Here is a 21,752-nt window from a genome sequence, read left to right as displayed (position 1 = left end):
TCTTAATTAAAATAATTAATACAATTCCCAGTGATCAAGTTTGTAAATATATAACTATATCATTTCTAAGGATAGGCAGTAAACCTAGAAGGGTTTCAGCCATGTCCTACAGCAGGCTGCATATATTCTACATCGTTTCCCCTGCCTTTCTTTTTCCCTTCTTTATGTAAGAGAAGAGAACCTAACAAAGAACTAGTATTTTAACTTAAAATCACAGTTGGAGTTTGTTGTCTTTTTTTGTTTTATGTTCTGAGAAGAAGAAAGTTTTACAATGGGTACTCCAAAGACAAAAATACTTTGGGAAGAGGTTTAAGGATACTGTGCTTGCCCTAAATGCAAAATATTTAGAACCCAACATAATACTTGGCAGATGTTTAGGCTTGGTTAAAAAAAAAAAAACCCAAAAAAATTGAGGTTTTATCTTTTACCTCCTGTATATTCTGGCTTTTTTGGCAGAAATTTCAGCCAAGCCACACGTGAACCAAAAATACAGAAAAAGGGGGTTAAAGCCAAAGAACTTCAGTAAAAATCACATTTTTCCTTTCCTAAAATTTCCCTTCTGTTTCCTAAAAACCAAAAAGCATCTAGATGTAAAATCCTGGTTTCAGTGAACCATATCTGCCTGTAAAAGGATTTCAGAATTCCATCTGGAATGAAGGCAGTTTTCATAGTTTTGCACATTACAGCTGTTATTATTTGGGTAGTTCAGGAGGAGAAAAACCAAGTAGCAAATTTATCTTAAACCAAAGTGCTAGGGTAGCATTAAACACTTGGGGAGAACAGGCGAAAACAAGTGCATGTGTTAGCTGCTTATTATTACAAATTTTACAGTAATGAGTAATTGTATATTTATGATGGAGTTTACAGTGTAACCATAATGTTCAGCAGCAAAACTTCAAAATCTGATTCTCATAAGTACTATATAAGAAATAAAATCCATTAAAGTACTGTTTCATATTTAATTACCTAGTTTTTCTTTAAATTCTAGAAAAAGGAAATAAATTTGACATACCTTTGAAATATTACTTGATCGACTTGTGGAACGCCCTGGGGATTTGTCATTCTGGAAAACAAAATTAAAAGATTAAAAAAAGTTATGTCATTTGGATTTTACCTAATCTTTTCTGTGATTGTGACTGCATAGAGATTCTCCTCTATTTTTCTTCAGTTTGTCTACAAACTATATAGTGGAAGACAGTTCAAGAAATAAACCATTACAGTAATCTTGCAAATTACACAAGTAAATGTTGGGGTTTTTTTTTAAATTCTGTAAGAAATTAATGATAACATTTAATTACTGTCAGCTTATTTTGCAGTTTTTTAGAAAAAACATTTCGAGTCAAAGATCAATAAATCATCAGAGCTTCTCATGAAAACCTATGTAGGAAAGCAAATGTTCAATTACAAAAACTTCCCAGTCACACTGAACATATTCCTGCTTTAAAAAAAGTACAATTCATGCTCTAGGAAAATTAGCTGTACTAGATGATTTCCTGGACAGATATCTTCCAAAAAAACCGAATTGTGATCATGCAGAGATGTAATTCCATTTAACATCTACTCCTCCATCCCCTCTTACTCTTGCAAACAACACATAAACACAAACCAGCACCACAGGCTGAAGTGCATTAATTAATAAAGTCTATGTCAAAGAGCTACATTTCTACAGCACATGGTCATTGTGAGGTTTTTTTCCAACATCCAAAGGAGGGAACAGAGAAGGGGTTCAAAAATTTGTTCAGTATTTGACACTTCCCTGGCAATTGATTCAGTTTCATTTACTCTGAAAAGGTATTTCAGAAACAGAGTAAATGCACATATCTTAAGAGAATAATGAAAATATTTTTCTCAGCTCTTGAGAATGCAGGTTCAAACACTCAAGTGAAACATTCACATCAACAAGACTGATTTTTACCTGGGAGTTGAATTAGATATCATGTGTGTAAATTTGTTAGATAACCTATTTGGAGGAAGAGAGTGTTGAAACCCAAAGCAGAGCTTTCACTTCTGCAGCATCATCTGCAATTCATGCATCATGCAAACACATACATGCACACATGTCCACAAGAGGTTTTCAACTAGTCTATGACCCCTCTTCTGAACCTGTATTCAATAAAACTACAGAAAAATACAGAAGGTGCCAGCTGCCAAAGGCTAAATTTCCTCCTCCATTAATGCATCTCTAGTCTAGAAATTAGTATTTCCCCAATACTTTCTGGCTCAGAAAAGTTTTGTGATACCAAAAATGACCAAAAATGACCAATTTGCCAGCAAACATTTAGAAAAAAACTCCACTTTTATATTTTGCACTTAAAAAGTCACTTTTCTCAATCCCAGTAAGTACATCCATATGAAAAAATAGTTTTAAAACTACATCGTTTCATATACCTATGTATCTTTCTCCAGACTGTAGGTGACTTATGTTTCTATCTCTCTTTCTACTTTGTCTTCACCAGCACTAAGTAGCACAATAGATACTTGTCATCAAAATCAAGCATCACTGAGCACTGACCACACAGCACTCTAAACTTATTCTATCATAGAAACTAAACCTCAAGACTTGACCTCCTTCAGGTTTGTCACTCTTTTTTTTTTTTTTTTAAGAACAATTTAGAAAAAAAAAATTCTTTAAGTTATGCACTTATTTTTTACATTTGTCCTTGAGGCTGGGCACACTTTGAACAGGGATGTGGAGTAGATGATCCTTTCTGACCTGAAGTAACCTGAGATTCAAATATTACTTCTGTAGTATATTATCCACTGTAGTTCTGGTAATAAATTTGTAATTGCTTATCCTTTCTCAATGACATTAAATATATATAGCTTTGAATGTCCACATTTATATCTATGGAAAATACACTTTGGATATTCTGGGTACATAATTTGGAGGAGCTCTGCTTTGACCTCAAAATAATAGAAGTTATGGACCCATGAAATTAGTTCCCATTTTGTGGTTAGAAATTACGAACAGTGATCACAGCAGAGAAACTCCCTGCTAAAAGCATGCAGCCTTTATTGTCCATCCCTTGGACTAAAAAAAATGTATTGTATTTTCTGACAGCATACTGAACCTGAGACTATAACTTCTTTTCCTTCAAAAATCCATCATTCAAGATTCATTTTCAAAATCTGTTTCTTGACTACAGCTCTCCAGGCTTTTTACATGATTCATTCTTCTCTCTCTGGCACATTATCTCCTTCATTTGTGTTACAAGAAGATTCTGACTCTCCAACTGAAAATTCATAGCATCCACAGTCTGCAAAGTACTGCTCACATACTGAATTGTCTAAACTGAGAGAAAGAATGCTGTCTCAACAGTTTTTTTGAAAAACAAGGAAATAAATGTAATCATCATTACTAGGTTTAGATATTTCATGGTGACTTATCCTGAAACCACAGTATAAATAGAACAAAAAGTGTTGCACTAAATTATAATACATAAATTAAATATAGAATTCTTCACTATTCAACATGCATGACTACTCATACAACAAAAGAACAGAATAGAAAAGTAATGGCAAAATCACTTTTGAGATGCGTCATTAAAGAGTGTCTGTGTGCTTCTACTTTAGTGATTTATTTTTACAAAGTACTCACATTGTTAAGAATAATTGATTTTTGTTATAACTAAGGGAAGAGGAACTTTATTGCAGAATGCTTTCCCTACAAGCTTAAGAAACAGTAAGTTTTTTTTATTTTTGAACAGATTCAATACTAATTTACATTTTAAAAGTTAACAATGAAACATAAACTATGCTGAGTTGGAAGGGACCCACCGGGACCATGGACTCCAACTCCTGACCCTGCAGAGGACACCCCAAGAGTCACACCAAGTGCTTGAGAGCATTGTCCAAACTCTTCTTGAGCTCTAAGGCTGTGAGTGAGACCAGTGGTGCTGTGACCATTTCCCTGGAGCCTATTCCAGTGCCCAATCACCCCCTGGGTGAACCTTTCTCTGATATCCAACACATCCCTGCCCTGATGCAGCATCAGGCCATTCCCTCAGGTCCTGTCACTGTCCCCACAGGTGAGATCAGTGCCTGCCCCTCCTGTGCCCCTTGGGAGGAAGCTGTAACTGCAGTGGGGTCTCCCCTCAGCCTCCTCCAGGCTGAACAGACCAAGTGACCTCAGCCATTCCTCACATGGCTTCACTTCAAGGCCCTTCCCATCCTTGGGTCTCTCCTTGGACACTCCCTAATGCCTTAATATCTTTTTTATATTGTGGTCCCCAAAACTGCACACAGGACTCAAGGTGAGACCACAGCACTGCAGAGTAGAGGAAGCACATAACCAAAGGATTTAACCAAAGACATATATATTCAAATATCTATACATATTTTTGTGCATCAAGGAAATTAGATAAAATTTTCTTAATCTTCAAATCAGATAATTTCAAAGAAAAAGCATTCACCTGTTAGAATTATACTTCTCAGCAGGAATTATTTAATGTCTATGAAGAGGTTTTTTTACCTCCATGACTGAATTTTCTAAATTTACACACACACAGACTCCCAGCCCTTGAGAAAAGTGAAAACAAGATATTCACAGACAGCTCTCAATAAAATTCTTCAACTGTGTTTTCATCTAGTCAACAGAATAGTAAAACAGTTCCTCCCAAGACTCCTCCTGGACAGGCATGAGTTTTTTAGGTTCTTTTATGAAGACTACACTGAAATGCCTCTCCTTACCAGATGTCCTATACCACCAATATCTCATCTCTTCTATCCTAGGACACATCCTGCAAACATTCATCAGGTATCTTAGAAAAGATATGATAGCAGAAAAGTAAGTTTCTCGAATTATTCTCCTTGAATATCAAGAAAAATCAGTCAGTGTTTGCAAATTTCCTAAGAATTAGGTTTTACTAAGATCACTTACAAGGACATAATTGAAACTGTAATTCAGCCTTCAATATAAATTCTGGGAGAAAGACAAAGGAGAAACAGTACCACAAAATTTCAGGGTATGACATGTTCATGAAAGTGTTTTGGGAGCATGCACCTGTCCCATCATATAATGAAAATTTTAAAAATAACAAAAATATTTTGTATGCATTTAGTAATTAAAATTATTAAAAATAAGTGTAGAATCCCTTTCCCTGCTAAATAGTAAGCTACCTCCCAAAACTTAATTTCAGCCCAAGACTGGGTTTTTGAAGTGATATTATTTTCAGGGATCATCTTAAATCTAAACCCATTAAGCTTTCTAATAATTAGATACAGCTTTTTTTTTTTTTTTTTTTTTTTTTTTTCCCATTTGGAAATGCTACTTGCACTGCTTAAAAACAGATTTTTGTTTTTAAAGCACAAGAATAAAACCCCGACTGGGCAGAGGAAGAGGTTAGTAATAACAAATTTCTGAAATACTGCTGTGAACAGTTCAGGCTCTTATTATAAAGAGGAAAATAGGAAATTAGCTAGTTGCTCTCTGGCTCATATATAAATATTCATACACACAGTTAATGATTTTAAGTCTTGCTGGGCAGCACAGCACATTTTAAACTAATCCATTTGTCTGGTTTCTTTCCTTAGCTGCCCTTTGTTTTTCTCTGGCTTTGAGGATCACTCCAGCTGACCCAAGCAACCTTGCTAATGAATTGCACTTCATCTCCCTGAAGTGAGGACGAAAGCATCAAGAATTAATCAGAATATCTGAGTTCACAGGAGAATCTTAAGCAACAGCTTTTGCCACACAAATACAACCAACCCACCTCCTAGGAAAATCATTTTACAAAATATATTGTCGTAGTTTTCTTTTTTGTGGACTTTAATTTTTGCATCCCAGTGGTGGCCATGTGCTGCTTCACACCTCCGTGCTCAGTCCTCAGCCTTGGAGTTCCCCACATGACTGTACTGACAGATGTCTGTCTGTAAGTCATGTCACAACATGTCACAAAAATAAGTGTCTCCTAAATGTAGGCACAACACAGGCCAAACAAACACAGTTTTGCCTGCCTGAAGTGCTTTTCAACAGAGTGCCTCCTCTCAGCACCTTTTCCCTTCTAGAATTCTTAATATGAGCAGAAACTGCTTTCCCTTTATGGCCCAAGGTATCACATACATAGATGATCTCAAGTAGGAACATCAGCTGCTGAAAGAGCAGGAACTGGCATTATTAAAATTGATGTACAGACTGGATACACTTATGTCAATATCTCAACATGAAAACGGAAAGCAAAAAATCACGAACCAGGCAACATTTGCTTTCACTGTTAAACAAAAACTCCATTGCCCATAATTATCTAAGACATAAACACACTGTAATTACTGGGCATTATGCATAATTCTACTGGAATCCAGAATTTTTTCAGTATGACAGAACTGCTAGATTCAAAGTGCCAAGTTACAGGAAAAAAGCTCACTGCAAATATTAAAGACTGTAATACAGATGCAACCTTTAATTAAAAGAACCAAGGAGAGACAACAGTGACTTAATAAAATTAAATATCAACAAAATACACAGAATATTATAATTCGTATTATTCATACTGTATCACATATGTATAAATAAAACATCTAAAACCACATAACTATCTCTTGATTTGTTTTTTTATGATTAGATGTGTAAATGTATTAACTGTCTACCAGTTCTCTGTGGCTGCAAATAGCCAGAGCCAGGATAACACTGTCTCTCCATGGCTATTGCTACACTAATAAAAAACTACTTCAGTTTTTTATGTTGGGGATCTGTGTTTTTAAAACAAATACAAGCATAATACTGTTTATTTATGCCAAGAAGATAATGACAATGTTAATAATGACAGAGAATACACCCTGCCTGTTGGCCAGTTTGGACCTGGATAGCCTAGTCTCCATGGGAAAGAAGAGTGGGGGAAATCAGTTGCTGCTGATAACATCCTAACAAATTCACAGTAACCAGCAATTCCTAAACAGGTTTGATGTGAGGAATTCATGTTCAGAAAGGAAGCCAAAGTAGATTTTACCTCTAAAATAATACTGAGAAAAAAGCCTATAATCAGCTGACAGTTATCTTTCATGCAATTATTCTCTGTGCTGCTACATATTTTATCCATTTTTTCATACTTTCAAATATTAAACAGTAAGACATATAATTCTTCTTATAAATGAATCATACCACTAAATCACCAAATATAAAACTATTGGTAGTCAAATCTATACTTGAAAATGTAAGAAAATCTATCATCTCCCTTCTTTGTAAACAAATAACTTGCTTATTCTAAGACATTTTAACTTCACTAAGAAGTTCAACATTAATGTCAAATCACCTACAAGGTCACTAGGGGAAAGGCAGAAGGAGATGAATCTAAACAGACTGAAGGTCTCTGCTGTAAAGCACAACTGTGCAAAACCAGCTAATTATCACAAAAAGGGTTCTGAGGATGCTGAAGCATTTCAAAATGCCATTCTGATTGTTATCTGTGGAAACAGACTTCATATTCCAGTGTGGCATACAAAGTTAGTTTAATTACTTAAGAAGCTGTATATTTGCCACATTTAAATATGGGTAGGAGAGTACATAGCTATGATCAAGGAACCTACCTGTTCATGGCCTATTGGGTAACCTTACTTAAGGATAATGTACAGGTGTTTTACTTGCCACAGATCCTGTCACTTATTGTGCAACTAAGAAATGCCTGTTGCCAGAATTTGCAGCACAGAAGATCCATAAAAATTTTACATTGGTACTGTAATAAGGTTTGGAGTAAAACATTTTAAGAAGTTATCTTCTTTTTCAGTATTTTATCCTCTAAAAAATTTGCAATGCCACCAACTGCATGGCACAGACATATTGCTGTGTTACCTATGGCTGCTTCTTGCCCTGGTATCTCTAGTGTGCTAGACTCCTATCTCCATATCAGTCTCAGTGTGTCAGGGTGTTTTTCCGTGTAAGCTGCTAATATGCATGATAAATACATCAGAATCTGATCCACCATCCTTTTGAGTTGAAAATGCTAATTACATTTTAATGAGGCTCAGGGCACTTTCCATCACAGATGAGTCAATAGCATTCTTCCTGTTAGGGCTTTCACAGTGGTGCTTTTACCTGCAATTACATGCATATCTTCCATGTTACAACATTCAGTTACTTTCTCTATGTTGCACAGATATTCAAGGTCAAAGCTATTTTCAAATGGGAACAAATGCACCATTACAAAAAAATAAAAAAAGAAAAAAAAGAAAAATGCAGCATTGAATCAGCCTTGAAACAAAGCACAGGCATGGACAGAATACAGTCAGGAAACACTGTACTAAACACTCACCTGCTGTAAGTGAAATCCCCTTTCTTAGACCACAAAAAAGGGCCAGATTTTAATTTGTTCTACCATGTGGAGCAAAACCGAAAAATTCCTCGAAATCCTCGCCAGAATTACAGATGAAATAACCATGAAGCTGGGAATTTGTTCAACACAAATCAGTTAACAGACAATATGTGTCACATTGCTCTTCACTGATCCTGAGGTAAGAATCTAGTCAGAGGCTTTTACTGGAAAATTATTTTTGGCAGTGCCTATTAAATGAGAATGAGGTTTGTGCTGGTTTTGCCTGGGATAATTTTCCTTCACAGTAGCTGGTATGGGACTGTGTTTTGGAATGTGCTGGAATCAGTGTTGTAATTCAGGTACATTTTGGTTGCTCATAGGAACAAGTGTCAATAAGAAGTACCAGCGTTTGCATTATTTAATACAATCCATCCCAATCTGACAAGTGTCTCCACTTAGCTCTAGTAGGAGGTGAAACTCTGTTTCTAAGGATAGACTTGGGCAATGAGCAGTAAACTGCTGGGTGGTAACAGCCTGGTCACAGTGGATCTTTCTGCTTCCTTGGTCTAGGGCAGTACATCAGACTGAACCTACTGACAGAGAAGCATGTGGCACTTCTCTTTTCAAAAATCCCCCATCTTATACCAGCTCACTTTCAAGTGACATAATCTATCAGAGACTACAAACAACAATATCCTAACCAGTTTTTAGGTTAACATACTCAAAACCCCCCATAGTTTCACAATTGTTTTCACTCTTTAAATAAATGTCAAATTTTCATACGCTGCTAGTTTCACTCACTGAATCCATCAGCTGACTGACAGTATTTCAACCTTAAGAAAAATCACAACCATCTAACCCAAGGTTGTTCTCTAAGATTAGGTATTCTAAAATACTTAGTAAGCAAAAAGACATCTAAAATAGTATCTGCCCTTGTTGACTCAGGAACTGTGTGGTGAACACCATGCATTAAGCATAGCACTGCATGAAAAATTTAGTAAAACTTGCTGCCCATGCTCTTCAGACTACAGCTTGGATGCCTGTTTTATCCATATAGCTAAAAATTAAAATCTGCAAAGACAGATACTGGACAAGTGAAACTTGCCATTAGTTTTTTAACTAAAAAATCACAGAGCAAAAGCAAGGAAGACTTAAAAACCAATAAACCGCTTAAAAGTAACTTGAAAATCAATAAATTGCTAGTCAGCACTCTAATGATATACCCTAGTACTACCAAGATGTATGGAATACTATTTGCAAAGGATACTAAATAGAAATACAGAGGTATAACTTCAATTACAAGTGAAGAAAATATTATTAAAATAAATTAATAAAAGAAAAGGAAGAGGCAAATATAAGGGAAAAGAGATGAAATGAAAAATAAACATGGAAAAATATTTCCCCTGTTTTGTCAAAATATGGAACTATATAAAGAGTTTCCTCTACTTCTCTTACAAACATTTTCTCTATGCATTAGAGCATTTTAAAAAGCTTGTGCTTAAATACAAAAAAGAAATCTACAGGGAGGATGAGCAATTGCATGTATTCATCACTGTTAAGTTTTTCACCAGAGAACTGTGCACTTACTGACACTCAATACGAGGCTCCAACTTCTCTGGCACATAGTGTCTGTACATCTACTTATCCCATTTGGAAACACAGCTTGGCCTCCAAACATCTCATTAAGGTTTTTCTTTTCCACTGCTATTTGCCTCTAAATTATTATTGTATTGATGTCTAGCTGCACCAGGTTTAATTTCTACCATCTCACTATGTTAATCAGAGCACTTTAGCGAAAACAGGTAAGCCATAGAATTTGAGATAGATTTCCACATGTCAAAACCACCCTCTGCTACTTGTTTGCTCATTATTAAATTACCTGGCAATTATAAACAACCTGCATGATTGCACCAACACTTGATTTACATTTATTTAATACTGGAAATATGCTACAGGGATTTTGGGATTGGGTGTGGTTGATAAAGACACTTTACCTTGAAAAACTGAAAATGTTTTATACTTCTTTTTCTTGACATTTCTCAGCTATTTCTCAGCCTTTTGTTTCCCCTCTAAAATACAAATACAATGAACAGCCTGCAGGATTTAATTTCCCAATCTGTTTTTCTAATGTAAGACTAGCAGCCCAGTTTAAATTTTATTACTGCTGGACAGGTGTTAGGTGTCACCATATGCCAACCATGTCACTCTACATAACTTTGTTTCAGATATGAAATAAAGCAAGTCTTTAATTATCACTTATTTTCACACCATATTACCCTTCTTAAATGGGTTTGACATACATAACAAGAAAGTGAAATAGAACCCTCCTTACTTTGACATCAAGCTAACATTTTGTCTTTCTCTGGGATGAACAGAAATGCAACAATAAATTTCACTGTAGCACTCTTAAATTGAATGTGCCTATTATTTACATTTTACTATCATTTACAGATGATGTATTTAGGCATTTCCATCCTTAATTAATAAAGATCTGTTCTTTCATTCTGTCTTGTACAACATGACAGTACTTTAGTAACTGCAATCCCTAATCTGCTCAGTGGATTTGGTGGGAAGTAGCTGGATTTAATATGGGAATTGCACAGGACAAACAAGGAAATTCTCAGGAGGTTCAAAACAACTTTTTCTTGCAAACTTTAGACCATTCTAATGGAATAAGGCACTTCCCACCTGGTTCCTCCCATCTCCTACATTCTCTAGGCAATGCATTTATTTTCCCAACCTCCCAGTACAAGATGCAACTTCGCTTTACCATAAGACTCAGTGAATCTGAAGAGAAGGCTTTTCATTGCCATGCTGAACTGATGTTTGTTCCATTGTCAGTCTGAACGCTCCCAAACATCTGGTATCTGCAGTTCTCAATTTTAAGAACACTCTTGGTGACCAGTATAAATTTCTTTACAAGAAAGTAGACGTGGTGCGTGGACCATGTAATTTGATTTTATTTCATAGTATGGTATGCATTCCAATTTATCTTTGCTAAGCATAAAAATATGCAGATTTTTTAAATTGAAAAGACCAACTAACACATTTCAGAAGCTGGAATTCAGGGATCAGTTTGCTGTCTGTGTTTTTGTGACCTCCTGGATTCCTATCAATTAGTAGCAGAGATGAAAGCCTCTTAGTGGTCAAGAAGTTTTCTAGCAGGCGAGTCTTCATCAAAGGATAAAAGTTTAATTAAATACACAAAGTGCCTCAATTACAATAGAGTTATAAAACATTACTTGATTATGTTCTGTATGTTCAATATCACCCCTTTCATATCTCCTATCTAATTAAAGTTTTATGTCTTTATGCTGTACGTTGGTGGCCAGGATTTCCACTTCTGAAGGCGGACATAAAACCATAACTGTTACCAGCTGAGTAATTTATTTTTTACCAGCAGGCCCTGTAAATCTTGGTGCTATGGGCTTAGCATGTCTGAAACCTTGCAATCACAAGCTGAAAATAAAAAATGCAAGAACATGAGGAAATTTTATGCCAGTGGAATCCAAGATGTACATAGATTCCATAGATATAATTATTAGAAACTTTCCTGTTTCTTCTGGAAATTCCCAAATTTATCCTAATGGGAGATCACATTAATAAATATTTAAGCAGATTTTGGCTTATCATTCAATATAATTAGTTTAGTTGTTATGTAGTTTGTAATTTTCAACATAAATGTGAACATTGCAACTCATGTCTCTTTAACCATCAAAGCAAAATATAAACTTTAGGGCCTGAATGATAAAATTTCTATACAATTATTTCAAACCTCTCTGTATGAGAGCCCCTGGAACAATATATGTATTCACAGTAAAAGGTGTAGAAAACTTGAAAAAACACAGCTTCAAGTTAAAATGTGTCTCTACAGTCAATTCTCTGCTTTAGAACCCATAACTCAAATATAACCCTAACCCCTAACCCTAGCATGCTTTCCATGTACCTCAATCCATTCTCCATAAAACACAGAATCATAGAATTGTTTAGGTTTGAAATTATCTCTAAACTCACCAAGTGAACAGTTAACCCAGCACTGCCACTAAACCACATACCACAAGCACCACACCAGCTTGCCTTTAAGTAACTCCATGGTGACTCAAACACTTCCCTGGACAGCCTGTTCTAATGCTTGATCCTTGCTTCAGTTACCTCTGGATTATTTTAGGACAGCATTTTTTTTTCCTCTCTGCTTTCTGAAATATATATTATATGCATTAATGGAAGGATGCTGTGGAAATTACACCTATATTTGGCTTATTCTTAGGACTCACAAGCTCTAAACAATACCATATATTCATTTATTCAGTCAGAGCATGGAAGGAAACTTAGAAAAAAAGACTTTTTTTGGTTCTTTTTCTTTATAGCTACCTTAATGTTTAATTAAAATGCTGAAAATTGGTTCTATTTTCCACATAGAATAATGCAAGTAAAAAGAAGTGAGGAACTCAGAATACACCTATTGTTAGCAAACTTGCCAAGTAAGTTATACATATTCATGAGAGAAGGTTTCTACAGACAGACGTGACCTACATTTACACTCAAAGATGTGTTGAGAGATGGGCACAGCATACACAGATTTAGCAGACTTTGTGTTATAAACAGAAATCTCTTAGATGTAAAGAGGATCACCAAGGGGGTAAGGAGGAGGAAGGTTGGGAAAAGCAGATAATAATGACACCATCCTGGTGTAGACAAAATGTTACACTAGCGAGAGAAGATTTTACCATTGAGAGCACGATTTCTGATTCTAGATGGGACAAATGAATGAACAGAAAAATAAGAACAAAATATAAGAAGCAGCTCTGCCAAGATATCTGATTAAGTGTAATGCAGAGACTTTGCAGGCAGTTATTAATTCCTCCCAATCAGATCTTCATGCCTAATAAAAAGTCCACGGTGCAATTAGGACAGACAATAATTCAAACTTTCTCAGGGTGGCTATAAATAACTACTTACCAGAATATGGAAGAGACTACATTTATTTTATTAATATCTGTTAATTACTGCACAGAATTTAGACAAATGTGTTGGGAGCAACATCCTGACACTGTAATTGACTTGAGTATTTGCCCACAATATTCTATGCATTTATATGTTTGTCTTCAAGGCTGTAGCTGCTATAAACACCAGTGAAATTATCCAGTCTCTTATTCATGAAACATTTTAATTACTACCTTATGCTCTTCATTTTTTCCATTACCACAGGCGATAATGAAGCATGTGTGATGACATTCTATTATTTTCTGTGCTTTCTCACCAAAGAATCCTGCCTTGCTTAGTCACTACACAAAGTGAAATAACATTACACCCAAATCTCTAGCGTCATTTTCTAAATATAATAATAATAAATGCCATACTTCCTCACATTTCAATAGATCTCACTGTAATAAATGCTCTAGATTTTCAGTCTGCAGTACATTTCCAGATTTCCTGCAGTCAGTGTTCAAGCATGGTTATACCATTTTAAGAAAATATACAATACTCTGCCACTTGTATCTGAAGCAGGTATTTAACTGGTGACTTACTAAGAGTCAAATGGAGACTTGTCCATTACCTCATTCACCTCAGGTAATGGTCCACAATTTGCAATGTGATGCTTATACAACATCCTCAGCAACATGTTACCTACCAGATTTTTGGAAACCTCACCTTCCAGTGCTGGCAAACATTGGCTTATACATATATAAAAATGCAGATGACATTCAGTAGATTCTATTTTAGGTGTAAAAAACCATCTTTAGTTCCAAACGAACTTCTTTCCCTTGTACAGAAAGAGTAATCTTGTCAATTTTTACTACAAACAAGCAAAACAAGGCTTTCACAATGTGAGATTCAAGAGAATAAATTATTATAAAGAGCCTCAGAGGAAGGATTAAGGATTCAAATTTAGGTCCTGATACTTACACTAAGCATTCAACTGATTAGAAATTATGAGTGATCAAGCAGGAAACAAAGTAAAGGGACTAAATCTATTTTTTTTCCTTTACTTGCTTCCAGAGCTGAGTTTCTTAAAAAATAGCAACAAAATCTAATTCCAAAACATATGTTTTTGCTTTAACTGGTAAGAGCCATGGAAAACTACAACGAGTTGAAAAATAGGACAGGTTAGAGAAAATGCCAATAGAGAATCAGACAGTTTCAGTATCTTCTCTGCTGTTCCTATTTCACAATAAAGACAAAGTATGAAGAATGTAATTTCAATATTCTGTTTTCAGGTTACCTTAGTTCTTTCCAAGCTCAGCTGAGTGCCTCACCATGTCACTAATAAACTTCTCCTTTTGTCTAATTCAGGACAGTGATGATGTTTCTGGATGCCAATGATCCACTACTCCAGTGTGACTCCCAGCAGTATTTAAAACATACAGCTTCTTGAGTATGCTTCAAATATCTGTCCTAGTTGGAAGGTTAATTAAACTATGATTCTATCTGTTTTTCCAGTTGTAAAGGTCAGTACCCAGATTGAACCTACACTGAAATGAAATTAACCTTTTGCATTCAAAGAAAATAGATGTACTAAAACCACTGAACTGTGATATATCCAAGCACTACAGCACATAACTCAGCTTACTCATCCATATTAGAGACAAACTAAGGAGGAAAGATAAGGACAAACTGACAGAACTTCTGAAAATGGTGCCAATTAGCAGGATGATGAATATAACCTCATACTGTGATTACATGGAGAAACTTTACTAGTGATAAAAGATGAAAATATAATACCCAATAACAGCTCTGATATGATTTCTCTTTTAAAATTCATGCATACATGGTCTAGTTGGACAGGACAGTGGAAGCCCCTTCCCCTTCCCATTATATGCCAAAACACAGTCACAACTACAGTCCCTGTGAATATGAACATCTCAGCCATTAAATTCTCTCAGCAAGTTTGAAGTGAGATCACTTCCTTCCCTGCATTATGCTTCAGGGAAATTGGATTAAGATATGCTCAGAAGGCTGAGATAAAAGCAGAAGATTAAGTGCTACACAGGTAAAATACTTTAAGCCTCTGTGATGCAAAGGATCCACAAGGCAAAGAATAACAGCTCTTTGTGTAAAGAGATCCATGTGGGAGAGAAGTCATGTATATAAACATCCCAGCTCTCCTCTTACAACAGATAACACCATCTCCCTGGGGTCACTCTCTGACTATGATATGTTCTCATGGTGCAACTGGCAAGTAACTGGAAAGAAGAAATAGCACAGCTGAATCTTCTTCTCAAGTCTGTATTTGAGCTGCACAGTAAGAATCTCCACAATATAAGGAGAGAGTGAGTTTTGCTCCTAATTGCAGAAATGTTAGAAAATACTTATAATTTAAAAAAAACACCACTTAACATGGCCTTGTTCTCTGTCCCCCTTGTGTCATGTCAAAAATTAGCACCAGGAGCGCAAATCAGCTACAGGATGCGAAAGATTCGAGGAAGAAACCCCCATCTTGCCTCTGAGATTCTCAATCAGTACCAAGAATCTATTGTTCCACTTTCAACATAAAAAAAAAAAGAGATACTTTTACACCACTCCAAATCACTTCTGCAATGCACTCCTGCTTTTGGAGTCCTCTCGTGGATGCAGCTTTGAGCTCATATTTACATCAGCTTCTCAGTTCAGTTTGACAGTGTGCTTCTCCAATTGCTACAATCTCTTTTGTGATACTAAGAATCTGTTACATGGAATTGGAGTAGTAAATGCAAAGCTGCATTTTAACAAGTACTGGAATTAGAGAATGAATATTGGGATATTCGTAACTTCCCCTGACACTAAAATAAATGTGTTCTAACACCTGTAGCTTATTTACCTATTTAATAGAGTGAAACATTTACCTGATAATTCACTTAGATGCTCCCTTTAGCAGCACCAAATCAGGCACCTGAGTTGTGCACTGATCTCCATGATGAGAAGCTTGCATATTTGGCAACTAAAAAAACTCTGGTAGATTAAGGTAAATTTATTCTCCTCTTTTACTCTTAGGTACTTTAAAAAGGATAAAGAGTAAATAACGGCAAATACCATAAATGACTAATGAGACTTTTAATGACAAAAATAACACAAAATAGAACCAGCATTAAAACGTGTTTCAATTATTTAAATAAATTAATTATGACAAGACTCACATTTATTAAATATACACTTAAAATGTACTGTAATCTGTCAGCTCTGCTGTAACAACTGCTGTACATATATTCCACTATACAATATACTTTTTACTTAGGGTAGACAAAATTTAAAAAAAAAAAAAAAAGGTGCTTTCCTCTCAAAGGTTCTTTGCCTTTCCCCTAGTCTTTTGCAAATTCACCTTGGCCACCACGAAAAACTATTTTCTGGCTACCATTAACCATCTGTTGCCTTTTCCTCTATTATGCTCTAAGCTTCCTGTGAAACAGTTTATCAGTTAAGTTAATCAAGAAAATCCTAGTTGCATCCTATTCCGAACAGAATTACTTTTGTTGTTGTTGGAGGTGAGATGGTTTTTTTTTCACCATAGTATGCTTTGAAAAACTTTGCTAAAAACTCAGTATAGTTCTGAACTAACCTGAATTTATGTAGAAGATGTTACACTCCCCAAAGCATACCCCTGGGATGCCATCCCATGAAACAAAGAAATTCCTTCAAACGAAACCCCCCCTACCTTACCGAAAACCCCGTTATCTCTTAGGATTTCTATTGGCTCTTAAAGTCACAAGTTAATTGGTTCTTTTTTCACTTAGTTTTAAGATAATTGGTTAGTTTGTAAGTTGTAGTTTTTATTGGTTAGAAACTCAATCCTTTGGAAACCTATATAAAGTGTTTTGTTATCTGATATAATTAGACCGTTGCCAGCATCCCCTTGGAGGACAATAAAGTTATTCTCAGAATTTTGCTGGGCGGTCTCAAGCCTTTGTTCTTCGCTAGTGAGTAGCTGGGGGCTCTGCATCCGGGGTTCAGAAGTACCTGGACTCAGGGCTGCAGACCCCGGGGTTGGAAAACACCCAACCCTAAAAAACAGCTACAAATTTAGACATCACTTCTGCATGAAATAAAGGAGAATCATCATCATCAGAAACTATATCCACTTAATAAGTTTCTTGCTAGTGGGCACGATAGTCAAGAATAGTAGTTCTCATTCTCATTCTACTTTACATTCAGAGAAAGGTAGTATATAGCATACTAAAAACTTCCTAGCAACTAGTTACTTCCTTTCTGAATGTCCTTAGCTCATCTAACAAAAGTTTCAAAAAACTTAATTTGAATACTTCAACTTCTTTTTTATAAAGATCTTTGGTGAACTTAGTAAAGATTTCCAGATTCAGTTTGATAAATGAAACCAGATGCTAAATAGCAACATGGGAATATAATTTTATATGATACTAGCAAAGAAGGATGGAGGGGAGGGGAAGAAGAGTTATGCTATGCATGCTTCATGTTGTGACTCCAGAGAATAATTATTCTGAAAACCCTGATGAGTAGATCAGTGCTATAAAATTTCATTAAACGCTACACTCAGTATTGTACAGAAAACTGGAAGGAACTGAATGAACGAGCAAGAAATAAGAACAAGATAAAATACAAATAAAAGAAAATGCTGATCTTTATTAGTCCTAAAGACCTCTGTTGGTCCTAGAGACTTAATTCATAGCCTCACAAGCCCTTAAGATGAAAAAAGATTTCAGAGGGAACATTTAAGGAAGGACATACAGTCTCAGGAGCATTGGGAAAAGAAAGGGAACTATCAACAATATGGACAAATATTAATTGTCTTTTTAGCCTCTTGCCCCCAAGTCTAACTTTGTGGGAAAGAAAGAGAAGATTAACTCCACATAAAGCAAGGAAAGACCTTCGCATTTTGGTACTGACAAAATGATTATTTAGCCCAACCAGAAATTAAATCACACTCTATACAGTACCTCACAACTTGTTCTTCTGGGAACTGAATTATAGCTCATTAGTCAACCTGGAACTCTAAGTTTTTCCATCCCTACCCCAGGAGAGTAGCATCTTGACATTCCTGCATTATGAGAAAGTTAAAATACTCCTAAACCAGTCTGCTATGACATCCAGTATGTGCATGTTCTTCCCTTGCTGCTCAAGTAATCTATCCTTATCTTTCCCTGAGATGAATGCTGTTTCCAATTTTGCTACTTCTTCTTCCTTCCTTTTTTTTCCCCAGGCCTTGAAGATTAGGTTCAAGTCTCAAGATATAATCTAAATATTTTTGAGTCAGAATTACTGAAATCTGGACAAATGTATAGTGTTCTAGAATTTTTGTCTAGGACTTAATATTGATTTACATGGTCTCACTCCTGTGATTTACTCTTATATTTACCAGTTCTCACAATTACAGTTTCAAAGAACATAGATTTTAATCCTGGGAAAAATTCTCCTGAGAAATGCACAACAGCACACTGATCACTTTTCTGAAAGTGTTAATTTTGGATGCTATAAAACCTATTTTAAATTGCCATATCTAACTTTCAGTTAGATAACAGTATTTACAATGGTGAAACAAAGAAACAAACAAAAACCTAACTAGCTTTGTACTAGGGTTTTTTTTTTTTACTTTTTATATAATGTAAAGTTTTTTGTATCATGTAAAGCTCATGGAAGCTCCTTCTTGAACTTTCAGCTTCAGTACCTTCGAAAGCAACTGATTTCTGACTGAAAACTTTACTTCTTTACTTGCCTGAACAATTCCTTCTTTTCAAGATTAAAATGGTAATTGCTATTCTTATTACATGACACGTGGTTTAGCACAATATTTCATATATAACAATTTTTAATCCAAATTCTTCAATAATAGGTTTCATTATAAGCCTTTTATTAACTGACATCAAAAGAAATATGCATCCTTTCTGAAAATTATCAGGGAAATATTATCATTGTGCTAGGCATTGATGAGATCACATCTGTAATAGCCTGTGCAAGGACAAAAACATAAGAAAGATTAATTGAAACTGGACTGGGGGTACAAAGGCAGTATAATCACTAGAGAAAGACAACACTCCTAAAAAGACTTAAGGAGTTTGACTGTTTTAGATTACCAAAATTATGGCTAAAATGAGACAGCTGATACGTATAAAGGTCTAGCTGGAATAGGTAACTAGGGGTGGGAAAATTTAAGGTAAGCCACAGTTTGCATAAAATAAATGGTTTTAAAATATCTACAGAGTAAATTTAGGACAAAAAATATTTTTAATTGCTAAAAGAACAATTTCCCAGTAAAAGGAGAAAAAATATAACTGTTAACAACAAATCAAAGAATAACATGAAAATTTTAACAGCACATGACTGGACTCCATGATGGAGTAGGTCACCTCTAAACATGTATTTTATTTTGGAAAGAATATTTTGTAGCTTTCATTAGAGAGTGATTAATTTTCATCAAAATTGCTTCTTACTAAGAATTTTTTTCTTTCTAACAATCTGCTTTCCACTAGAAATATGTTTTTTTAAAACTTCAATTTACTAACACCAACAAAACGAAAAATTTTGTTTCAAAATTGACCAATATGTAGAATAATGAATGGCCTGAGCAATGCTTCCAATGTAAAAATTACCCAGGTTTTCGGTTTGAAATTCATATGAAGCACAAAATGGCACAAGCACTTTACTGTCTTCTGCTCTCAAGCAACTGTGGAAGTACAACCACTCAGACCTCAAACTACATATTCTATTAAGACAGCTTATTATAGATTTTGTGGATGTAACATGCAAAATACAGGGTAAGTAAGGCAATTGAAGCAACTACCATGAATATAAAACACCTGGCTCTATGTTCCCCTGCTTCAAATACAGAAGCTCCATTTCCAACTGAAAGCTTAGACACATGTTTTTGTTTAACTGGGCAGAAAAGCTCATTTTTCAGCAAGAAACACACATTTTTTAACACTAGGTACTTTTTGTTTAGAGGATTCTTCAGAAACATGATGAAAAATTACAAACTGTATCCAAGATGGAAATCTCATATTAAATCAAACCTGAGATTAATAGTTAATTCTTTTATAATTTATTATTTCCTGAACACAGAATAATCCTTCAGTATCAACAGAAATTAACCTTTTTTTTTTAGTCAGCCAGTTTCAAAATAATTAACCAACACATAATCCTTCACTCTGTATCTCTTCAGTGCTTCCAAAACAGCTCAAGGACCTTATTAGCCACAGAAAGGATTTGGCTTCTTTAATCTGGCATTTCCTTTTGTTGCTCCAAAGGCTATTTACATTCCTTGTTACCTTTTCTTTCTCAAACACATTTGTAACTTTTCATTCTGTCTTTCATATACTAAACACCCCAACAAAACTGTATTTTTGAATACTCACTGAAATGAACATTGAGAGTTTAGCTACTTTAGCTGCCTAAATATTTACTGCCTTGTACAGCAATTTCCTGTTAAATTTTAAAACTTATTACTAGTATTTGTAACAAATATGCATTTTGTCAAGTTTTTCTCAGAATAGTTGTAAATGAAACCATTCTTATAAAGATAAACAATTTTATTCAAAATACTCCCTATGCCAATAAACTATTATCCCCAGTTATGACACAACATTAGCATCTTGCAACATGTTTCCATTAAAATTTTATAATGCTATGAATCCTTGATTCCCTCTTCTTTTGAAAATGACAATTAATTCCATTACTTAAATTTTACTCTAAGAAGCCTTTATTAAAAGGTATAAAAATAAACTTAATTCTGGGCTGCTATTTTATATTAACATTATATTTATTATATATATATATATATATATATATAATATAGATATCTATATATCTATTTTATATATATATATATATATATATATATACACACATATATACATATAATATTTATATTAAATACTGCCATTAGAGTAAATATGACCAACTGGACTGACTCCCAAATTTTTTCAATGAATTTCACATCTTGCTATTACTTCAATACTTTGAAGGAGCAAAAATTTCAACCCAACCTATATGAGAAACTAGGCAGCAAAGTCCCCTTAAAGGAGACTTCACTACAGTACAATTAATTCAATAATAAAAAAGATGTATTTTATTTATGGGGAAAGTTTCTTCTTCCCCTCAGTATTTCTGTACTTCACAGATGATTCCCCAACTGTCAACTCAGTTGACATGAAAACCATAAACACAAACTGTTCCAAAATCTCTAGCATTTTATATTCAAATTTCAGAAAGGATGCAAACACCAAAATACATCTGCTTTGATTTTGTAACACCATGCATTTCACCAGTATATTAATACAAAATATACGAAGTTTCAAGCTATGCCATAAACCCTGTACCTTAGGATACTGGTGAATATCTAAACTCTAATCTCTGTTTATTCTATTCAACTCTGGTAATAAGACCTATAACATTGGATTTCCTCATTTGATTTGGGTTGGATGATAAGTACTCAATTAAAAAAATTGAAATGTGCCAAGCTATTAGAACTCTGATTGCCCCCAACCTAAACCAGAAATGAAATGGGAAACACAGTTAACTTGTGATACCAGAGCAATGTTATAAGCAGCAAAGTTAATTTTACCTTCC

At 34.8% G+C, this 21,752-nt stretch overlaps 1 protein-coding gene across 4 annotated transcripts in view; it reads right to left on the bottom strand.

Moving 5' to 3' along the window:
* The window catches only part of MARCHF1 (membrane associated ring-CH-type finger 1), a 229,990-nt gene that overhangs the window by 46,233 nt on the left and 162,005 nt on the right, over positions 1 to 21,752 (bottom strand). For all 4 annotated transcript variants that reach the window (XM_079306659.1, XM_079306663.1, XM_079306662.1 and 1 more), the window contains one exon: positions 1,013 to 1,063. In XM_079306659.1, coding sequence (XP_079162785.1) covers positions 1,013 to 1,063 — 51 coding nt within the window. The remainder of the gene's footprint in view (positions 1 to 1,012; positions 1,064 to 21,752) is intronic.

This window comes from Erithacus rubecula (genome assembly GCF_903797595.1).
Source record: "Erithacus rubecula genome assembly, chromosome: 5".
In the NCBI taxonomy this organism is placed as follows: domain Eukaryota; kingdom Metazoa; phylum Chordata; class Aves; order Passeriformes; family Muscicapidae; genus Erithacus; species Erithacus rubecula.
This window is presented reverse-complemented; position numbering and strand designations above follow the sequence as displayed.